This window comes from Papaver somniferum, chromosome 5 (genome assembly GCF_003573695.1).
Source record: "Papaver somniferum cultivar HN1 chromosome 5, ASM357369v1, whole genome shotgun sequence".
Taxonomy (NCBI): Eukaryota; Viridiplantae; Streptophyta; class Magnoliopsida; order Ranunculales; family Papaveraceae; genus Papaver; species Papaver somniferum.
The window spans coordinates 207,445,877-207,455,651 of record NC_039362.1 but is presented as its reverse complement, the minus strand read 5'-3'; the positions used below and the strand labels follow the sequence as shown (position 1 = coordinate 207,455,651).

At 37.0% G+C, this 9,775-nt stretch overlaps 2 protein-coding genes across 2 annotated transcripts; one reads left to right on the top strand and one right to left on the bottom strand.

Annotated features, from left to right (window-relative positions):
- The first annotated feature begins 1,519 nt into the window (after positions 1-1,519).
- LOC113278492 (peroxidase 31-like) lies at positions 1,520-2,974 on the top strand. The gene is made up of 3 exons (XM_026527313.1): positions 1,520-1,917; positions 2,024-2,218; positions 2,300-2,974. The coding sequence occupies exons 1-3, from the start codon at positions 1,630-1,632 to the stop codon at positions 2,879-2,881; spliced, it is 1,065 nt and encodes a 354-aa protein (XP_026383098.1). The 5' UTR covers positions 1,520-1,629; the 3' UTR covers positions 2,882-2,974.
- Positions 2,975-6,852: 3,878 nt separating this feature from the next.
- On the bottom strand, positions 6,853-9,527 carry LOC113278491 (probable prefoldin subunit 5). The gene is made up of 4 exons (XM_026527312.1): positions 9,286-9,527; positions 9,076-9,179; positions 8,415-8,492; positions 6,853-7,242 (listed from the first exon to the last, which is right to left on the bottom strand). Exons 1-4 carry the CDS (start codon positions 9,440-9,442, stop codon positions 7,159-7,161), a joined length of 423 nt encoding a protein of 140 aa, XP_026383097.1. The 5' UTR covers positions 9,443-9,527; the 3' UTR covers positions 6,853-7,158.
- Between the last annotated feature and the right edge of the window lie 248 nt (positions 9,528-9,775).

Genomic DNA, 9,775 nt, shown 5'->3' with positions numbered 1-9,775 from the left:
CAAATATACAAGAAAGAGATAGGATTAGATGGAAACAACATGAATCGGGAGACTTCACGGCTAAAAATATGTATAATTATCTCATCAACCAGGACGCTGAAAATGAGGATATTATAGTTTTCCCCTGGAAAAAAATTTGGAAGATGCAAGCAATTCCGAGAATTAGACTGTTCATATGGAAACTAGTTCAAAAAGCTTTGCCGACCACTAGCAGACTGGCAGCCCATAACTCAGAGATCTCTCCTGAGTGTCCAATGTGCAACAATCAAGCTATGGAAACGGAAAACCATCTTTTCAGAACTTGTCCTTTCGCTAGATTAATTTGGTTTGGTTGCTCTTTGGACACAATTAATTCTCAAATCAATACAGATTCTATAAACAAGTGGGTCGAAATATGGATTTCCGATCCAAAATTAGCCCAATTTTGGGGTCAGATTGCCACTATTCTATGGTTCATCTGGAAATATAGATGCGAGGTTGTTTTTGAGAAAATCATTCCAAATCCAACATGCCTAATTCTTCAAATTAAGAAATTTTTACAGTCAGCTCCTTCCAAAGAAGAGGACAAAACAAAGGATATCCAAAATTTGAAGCTTAATAAACCGTCGTGGAACAACTTAAATTCGGACTGGTTAATATTCACTGATGCGTCTTATAATAAAGAGAACTTTTATATGGGATATGCTTTCATTCTGTACTCGAAAGATCAAGAAGCTTTCATGCACATTTCCGCATGTTCAGATTGGGCTTCTTCGGCATTGCACGCAGAAACAAAGGCGCTTCTTAAAGCTCTGAAATGGCTGGAAAATAACTTACTTTCAAGTGTCTTTTTTGTTACAGATTGTAAGCTTCTGGCGGATCAATAGAAAAGAAAGGTTCAAATCTTTCCTGGGTTGCAGAAAATACTATAAAGGAGAATATTTCCATTTTAGAAAAACTCCCACAAGCTAAGGTAAAATATATCAGTAGAGTTCACAATGCAGCAACGGACTCTTTGGCGAAAGAAGTAAGGATCAGAAGACTACAACACATCTCAAAACACTTGAACCAGCGGGTGAAGAAAAAGCATCAAAACTAATATTTTTGATAAAAATGAAATCGTAGATCTTTTATACTATGGTTCTTAGTTAATGTATTTCGTCTTCTCATAAAAGAAAAAAAGAAAGAAAAAGGTAAACCTAAAATTATTGCGCGATTTTAGACGCGAGATTTTTTCTAAGATATGGATTGGCAATAATAAGGTCACGAGAAAAAAAATCATATTTTCACTGGCTGTACTGTAGTAGTCTACTGTAAGAGCTCTTTCAATTTAACCCCGTGGGCTCTATTATTTTTTTTCCCAGAACATCAAAAACACAACTAGAAACTACATTTTAACAAAACAAAATTTACATGTTGAAGTGTTTTTGAGTGACGGTAACTAACTACTCATACTGTTCATTCACATTGTTTCAACTTATGCTTAAATAGGTGCAACACATTTTCTTATCCAGAAAGAAGCTTTCTTCAGCAAGTTCCTGGAGCCGGCACCGGAATATGTTTGATGCCAAAGCTCAGTACTGAACTAATACCAACCAGTTGAATTAAGTTGCAGAATCTAGAGAGTGAGAAATTCAGTTTTACATTTTCATGGCCAGCAAGCAGGGTTTACAAATTTTTATTTTTTCACCAGAAATGCTCTTGTTGTGGATTTTGTTGATTCAATGCATTTCATCATCAAGAGGAGATGTGGATGCAACACCTACTAGGATTATGTCTATAGCAAATGAAAATCGTCGACTGAGCAGCGATTTTTACAGTAAGAGTTGCCCAAACGTCGAGAGGATAGTTCACAATGTAGTCTCCCAGAAACTTCTAGAAGCCCCAACTACTGCTGCTGGTGCTCTTAGACTCTTCTTCCATGACTGTTTCGTCGAGGTACTACTTCTGCTTCTCTAATGATTATTGCATTACATGATGTAGATATTACATTTCTCCGATGTGCTCCGAATTATTGGCTTGTAAATTTTGTTCATATGACTAGGGGTGTGACGCGTCGGTTTTAATAGCGTCTAGCAGCACAAACAAAGCCGAGAGAGATGCAGAGATAAACTTATCGTTGCCTGGAGATGGATTCGACGTGTTCTTCAGAGCCAAAAGGGCATTGGAGTTGCAATGTCCTGGTATTGTTTCTTGTGCAGATGTCATGGCCATTGCCACAAGAGACTTGGTTAATCTGGTATGCACATAACAAAAAGACCTTCATCCAATTTATCGTTTGCAAAGAAGTTTGAGACGTCACGGATTCTTTTCGTTTCAGGTCGGAGGTCCAAGATGGGAAGTACAGAAAGGAAGAAGAGATGGACTTTACTCAAAGGCTTCAAGAGTAGGAAACAACTTACCTCAAGTGAACCAAACAATCACTCAACTTATCAATCTCTTCGAGTCGAAGGGATTAACAGTCATGGACATGGTAGCCTTATCTGGTGCACACACAATAGGCTTATCACATTGTAAAGAATACATGAGCAGGATTTACAGTTATAATAAGACATTTGACATTGATCCATCTATGAACAAAGATTATGCTCAATCCCTTAGAGGACCATGTCCTAATAATCACAAGTTAGACCCTAATGTTGTTTCCTTCAATGATATTTCTACTCCTTTTAGATTCGACAATGCGTATTACAACAACCTTAGAAAGGGGTTAGGCTTGCTGGAGACTGATCAAAAGCTTTTCACAGATTCATTTACTCGTAAGTACGTGTTATCCATGGCAAAGAATGAAGAGTTTTTCTTTAGCAATTTTGTCTCTGCAATGATCAAGCTGGGCAGCATTGGAGTGAAGGTTGGAACGGACGGAGAGGTCCGGCGTGATTGCGGGTTTGTCAATCCTTGATACAGTTTTTTGTGTTCTAGCATCTAATTTAACTAAGCTAGCCAGTGTAGAAGAAAAATTAAGATTCATTTATTATTATGATTTTTTTTTTAATTTATTTTGCATAATCAGCAGAAAATTTAAGACGCATAAATTCACCTTATTGCAAATCTCTTCATTTCATGAAAGGTTGAAGAGGCCATTGATACACCTCTTGGTACCCCTTATGCTTAGCATATATTCAGAGATGCCAAATGCATCAACAGAAAAATTGCATTCGTTCTCGCACCGGTTCCATTCTCTTTCAGCCTGGTATAAAGCATAGCTACCTCTAATTAGTCTTCCATTTACGCATTCCTCCACATATTGCACCAGTACAGTGTTGAATCAAGAATATTAATTCTAAACTTCCGGTTGAAATCTTCACCATGTGCTAATTCATGCTCACCTAAATCGTCGTCTCTGGATTTGCAGTGAATGTTTAGACTGATCCCGTCATATATGTCATTCGACACGGACACACGAACTTTTTCGAAAATTGGATTTGGGTGTTTATCGGATGCACATTCAGTAACCAAGACTGCAAACATTACCAATGCCATTGCGTTGGTGCCTAGAGTACTGATCTTTCTAGTCATGTTGTTTGGTGATTTTTGCTGTTGCTTGTTCTATGTGATTTTTGCTTGGTTCAAGTGCATATAGATAGGTGCAGGGCATGAACTTGCAACGCAGCATATATAGTAAGCTTTAAATATACCAATTAAAATGAAACTGAAGAGATTCTTTTGTGTGATTCAGATATACTTCTTTTATGGCAAGAGATTCATGTCAGATTCGCACCGGATGGCCTAGCATGTGCTATTGAATGAAAGATATAGTAATTAATGAAACAAGAACCGGATGGCCTAGCATGTGCTAGTGTACACATTGGAATGTCCGCTGCTCCTGGCCAACACGGTTAGGAACACGTTATGCAGCATTGAGCCAAAGATCCATGTGCAATGTCTACCGGCCTTGCCGTATTAACACTAAAATCTTGCAAAGTATCATTCCTACTCATTTATTGTCCCAATTGCGCACAGAATGATATTCAAAAAACAACAGATAACAAAAATCTTGCAGACATAAATCGAACTTTTCTCAAGTATTATTGCGAAGAGTGAGGATTATTCATCACTGTGGTTGTGGCCATTCATACACCAAGTTGAATGTCTTATCAGATTCATACTGAACTATACCGTCTTTACGAACTGGATACTCGCAATAATTATAGCATTTCCACCAGTCTCTTGTATACCTGTAAATATCGTACCCGCCATGAACTTGTTTTCCACTTGAATCAATCCACCACATATTACACCAGAACAACGTTGTAAAGAGAACGTTTACTTTGAACTTCCAACTGAAGTACTCAGCGTATGCTAGTGTGTGTTCCCCAAGATCGTCGTCTTTTGATTTGCAATGGATGGTTAGGTTCGGTTGTATAAGATTAGATACAAGTGGATTGGAAGGATTGGATTGTTAGAATGACCAAACCTGTCAGTTTGCTGCCCATAGGAAGAACACTCGCCGAATACCCCTCCATAAATCACCAAAGCTATAGCCATCATTATCACAGGTTTATGCCCACATTGTTGCTTGAAAGCACCCATATTGTTATTCTGACTGAAGAATAGAATTTTCTTGCATTCAGAAATTGATTCTTGTGTGGGTTTTGTTTGGTTTTCGGGTGCATATATGTGTAGGTGTCATGCATGAACCTGCAACAGTTTGTCAGTACATATAGTTGGCGTTAATACCAATTGAAATGAAACTGAATAAGATCTTTCTGTGTGATTCTGGTAACATCATTTAGGTGGAAAAGTTCATTTCAGATTTACAAGTTGAACGAAAGATACAGCATTAATGAAACAAGACCAGGATGATGGCCTAACATGGGCTGATGTGCAATATTGGTTGCTTGCCAACTCATCAGAATGTCCACTGCTTCCTGGCCAACAAGGTCAGGAACACATTATGCAGCATTTAGCCAGAGATCTATGTGCGATACTTATAGGCTGAAACGCCTTGTATCTTGCAAAAATATCAAGCCCATTGATATTTTTCTAGTTGGGCATGCAATGAAATTCAGAAACAACAGATGGTTAAAAGCAATTAAAAAAAATCCAACTTTTCTGATTTTGTAATTTTAATCAAGGTATAACCAAACCAACCATAGCCTGCCTGACTGCCAAGTTGTCTTCAACAATGCAGCCTAGTTATTCTTGAACGATTTTTTGGGGACCATGATTTTTTTGGGGACCATGGTTTTATTTTGGGTAAAGACATTAGAAGTAAATCTAGATCACCCCTTATCTAGATATTTATATTAATACCTAAATTATCCTCCTGATTAATTTTGGGTGATGATTAGTTAGTGTTAATAATAGTTAGTGTAATGATTAGTGAGATGATTAAGTTAAAGATAATTAGTGAGATTAAAAAATCAGATGGTTTTTTTTTTCTAAGAAGTAGAATTATTGAGAGAGTAAAGTTAGAGAAGATGAAGAAGGAAAATATGAAAAACGATGGATTTTACCAACCACAACCGGAGGAAGGGTATTTGGGTACCCAGGTGTGCTTCAAACTTAGATAATGTTGGTTGAATTGCTCCAAACTTTCAAAAAAAAAAATGAATTTTTTTATGTAGATTTGGGCCAGTTCGGTTACCATATGTCAAGAACATGTAACCGAACACACCTGAAAGTGTAGTTCGGTTACGTTTTCCAAACACGCAGGTTACCGAACTCGCTCGTTAATGGAGGTTTTGGTCGTACAGTGTAATGTTCGGTTACCTAGGATAAAATGGTAGGTAACCGAACTTTGAACTTAACAATTTATTTGGGTACATCTTGTGTGTTCGGTTAATTCGCAAACTTCAACGCAACCAAGTTCCCAACCGAACTGCAGGTTAAAAGTAACCTAGTGTTAGAAGTTCGGTTGGTTCGCAAACTTCAACATATTTTGCGAATCAACCGAACTGGGCTTATATATGCATATATGCAATTAGGCAAACGTTCGGTTACTACGAAATTTATTTCTTAGCGAATTAGGTAGAGTTCGGTTACGAAGTTTCAAAGGTAGAGTTCGGTTACAAAGAAAACTCAACATTTTTGCGAACGAACCGAACTTGTGGACTTCTCATTATTTTCGTAAACTAAAGTTCGGTGATATCCTTATTTTGCGAAGGAACCGAACTTATGGACTTGTGTTATTCTAATACAAGGAGTTCGGTTAAAAGTATTTTTTTTGCGAATCAACCGAACTCTGAGTTCGGTTAAGAAAAAATTAATTCGTGATAACCGAACTTTTCTCTGAAAAAAACCCTCCATTAAACCTCTCTGCAACTTCCATTTTCAACTCATTTTAATGATTATTTCTCATTTATTCAACCAAAAACGAATGACAAGTAATGGGTTTGTGAGAATATCTTTATTAATGTTTTAAATTTAGCTATATATATAGTGGTGGTTGTGGTAATCAGTGGTCGGTGGTGGTGGTGGTAATCGGCGGTGCTGGGCGGTGGTGGTGGTGGTAATCGGTGGTTGGTGGTGGTGATAATCGGAGATGGTGGTGGTGGTAATCGGCGATGGTGGGAGGAGGTGGTTATATATATATATAAGTGGTTATTGGGTTGGTTTTAAATTAAATTAGGTTAAGAATATGTTAGTCATTTCAACGCTTTAGGACACCCCTTATAATTATAGGGAAGGTGACCTAATAAAACCATGATTCCCTAAAAAAAAAAACCATGATCCCTAGAAAATCGTTCTTATTCTTTCTGAGACAAAAGTCTACCAAGTTCAACTCCCTTTATAGGACTTCTAAAACCAAAGCAGTTAAGACCGTCCAGTGGGTATTTGACATATCCAGTGCAATCCTTAGGCGCAAATTGTCAAACATCATTGATTCAAATATACAATCAGGTGGCATTTATGCGAGCAACAGATATGTTTGCCAGTTCTGTATAAAATGTGATCAGGTCAATGAAAGACTAAACAAAATGTTTCATGTTTCAATCTGAATTTTTAGATTACAGATATCTGGAGAGAAGAAAAACCACAAGAACCCAGCTCAGACAGCTGCAGTCCAAATTAGACATTTTTCTTATCAGAACTCGCATTACATTTTCATCAAACATTAAAGACCGCTAGAAAATGACTCCAGAAAAATTTCAAGCCCGAACACTGCTGAAGGCTCCCATTTCTGGGAATACTTCTGACAAAATACTACTGTGTAAACGGAATGACTGCCATCCCCTATGGTGTAGGAGCTGCTTGCCTCATTTTCGCTTGCAAGTATGCGGTAGCTTCATCTGCGATGGCTTTTTTCTTGGATGCAACCTGCATTTGATATACAAGTATGGTAAGATATGGGTATGATAGAGGAAAATTCAGAATAGCTTAGTGTTTTGAAATGTGGAGTTCCAGCAGAAACAATACAAAAAGATTTATTCATGATCCCTTTTGTGGCCTTTTATCAGAATAGCTTAGTATTCGGAAATTCAGAATAGCTTACTATTCAAATGATCCCTTTTGTGGCCTTTTATCAACTTCCCAAGCATGCTAGTGCCGGAATCATTATTATGCTACTAAGTCGCAAGCTCAGAAATTTAATGTGACGTTATTGGTGATAGTAGTTTTAGAACCAAAAGAAATATTCATGCTTGATGAACTATCATAAAACACATGACAACTCCTAACTCATGTTTTGACAAGCCTTGGAACACTACTCGTTAAAACCAAAATAAAAGTTATGTCAGGCATATCTTGGTACATTATGAATAATACAGAAGAATTATAGAAACTTTGTAGAATACATGACTCTAATTAAAACATATAAAGGATGCTGGTTATAGATTGATCGGTTTTGTTCTGGTAAAGTTGGAGATAACCAAACAACCTCTGGAATTTTAAATTCTGAGAAGTGCTTCTATTTCTACAAGAAGCAAAAAGTGAAAGTCCATCCAGATTCCAAACACAATGTCCAGAAGTTCCAGACCGGTGGCTTTTATTTATATTTAGCCTGATATCTACAGAGTATAAGATGTCAAACACTACACACCAAAGGTTTAGGCTCATGTCTTCAGAGACAGCACCCATCTTATCCCAGTTTATTGAGAGCAATAGGAACCTTGGAAAAAAAATTTAAACTGGACATGCAGCCACACACTAAACCACCAACATGAATTTCCATCCTAGCCTAATTAACTTTGTGCACCTAAGTTCTCAAATTCAAGTTTGTACATCTAGAAATGCACATGTGCTTATAGTTTAATTGGTTATAATCAGTGTATCTTCTATTTGGGTAATTGGGTTGATTCATTAACTCAACGGAATGCATCATGAACCACATCTCCTAGAAAGGCGGTTACAATGAAACAGAGTGGCTGGCTACTAACATAAAACTCATATTTCAAACAAATCATCCACAACATAAAACAGCCCAACAACAATATACTGAGGAGGAACATGCCAAAAGACATAAATAACACTTATGGTTACTCAAGATGTACCTCAATAAGCTGCTCATAGTTTGATTTCAGTAAGTTGATTTTTCGCTCACAATAATCTATGCCTTCGGCCATTGTTTTCTGATCCAAGCACAAAAAGAAGAATCACGACTGTCAGTTTCTGAGAAATACCAGTAAAATGTGCAAGCACACATATATCAGGCACCTATCATCTGCTTACTACATACCAAAAGATAAAGACTGGAAATAAAAACAAATATAATGTTTCATTCCAGTCCAAATCGTTACCCATCACTTAACAACACATAGTTTCTCAAAAATACCAGTAAAATGTGCAAGCACACATATATCAGGCAGGTCTCATCTGCTTTCTACATATATAGTTGCGTTTTGTGGGATATCTTTATTTAACAAGTTTCTTAAACCGACAAAAGCTCAAATTCAACTCATTTACACACATTGTAGTGCCATTGTGATAAATTTTCTAGCAAAAAGCCACACCAAAAACCTAAGCCATGTAAACTCATTGTAGTTCCTCAGTACCCAGTAATATTTCCTCAAATCTGCCTTCCATATAAATGTGACATCGATTACGCCTACACTAAAGATAACAAAACCCTAATAACCTAATAAGAAACCCTAAATCTAATAAAAAGAAAATCCAATTTATCAATTAACATTGAAATTTGGGCAGAAAACCTACCTCAATGAAGTATCCAGTGCCAACATCAACAAGGACTTTATTAGCATCATCAAGTGTTCCAGGGACATATAGAGATGCAGTAAGAGGCACTAACATTTTCTTACCTGTTATAATCCAATCCAATAAATCACACAGTGAATCAACATTAATCAAGTGATAATCAATCAACATATTAGAATAAAAAATAAAAAATAAAACAAATTATGAAACCTTGAGGACGAAGAGAGAGATCATGAAGGGCAGTAGAAGCGATTTCAAGACGAGTAGTAGCAGTTCTAATGTTATTCAAACTGTCTTGAAGAAGATTAACTTCAAGATCAGATTGTTCTTTAAGTCCTTTCAGCTGTTCTAAGCTCAACTTCTCCATTTTCTCAGATTTGCCCTAGTTTCCACCCTCACTTGTTCTTCTACAATGGATTCTATGATGATTCAAAACTCAGCTCCAAAAATACTGAGCTTTGCCCCTCTCTTTAGAAATGTATATGGGCCTTTGGTGGTCGTATCGAGGGCCCGTATAGCTCAGTGGGAGAGCGCCAGTCTTGTAAAGAATGATTTTTTTAGGGACCATGATTTTATTGAGGGGACCATGGTTTTATTAGGCCACCTTCCCTATAGTGATAAAGGGTGTCCTAAAATGTTGAAATGACTAACCTACCCTTAACCTAATTTAATTTAAAACCAACCTAATAACCACCTATAT

Bases quoted from the DNA above. Each gene is read 5' to 3' on its own strand.
- LOC113278492 (XM_026527313.1), top strand. From the start codon at position 1,630: ATGGCCAGCAAGCAGGGTTTACAAATTTTTATTTTTTCACCAGAAATG. The intron at 1,918-2,023 runs GTACTACTTCTG...TCATATGACTAG, and splicing joins TCCATGACTGTTTCGTCGAG to GGGTGTGACGCGTCGGTTTT. The intron at 2,219-2,299 runs GTATGCACATAA...TTTTCGTTTCAG, and splicing joins CAAGAGACTTGGTTAATCTG to GTCGGAGGTCCAAGATGGGA.
- LOC113278491 (XM_026527312.1), bottom strand. From the start codon at position 9,442: ATGGAGAAGTTGAGCTTAGAACAGCTGAAAGGACTTAAAGAACAATCT. The intron at 8,493-9,075 runs GTAGGTTTTCTG...TGCTTGGATCAG, and splicing joins GCACTGGATACTTCATTGAG to AAAACAATGGCCGAAGGCAT. The intron at 7,243-8,414 runs GTACATCTTGAG...TATCAAATGCAG, and splicing joins ACTATGAGCAGCTTATTGAG to GTTGCATCCAAGAAAAAAGC.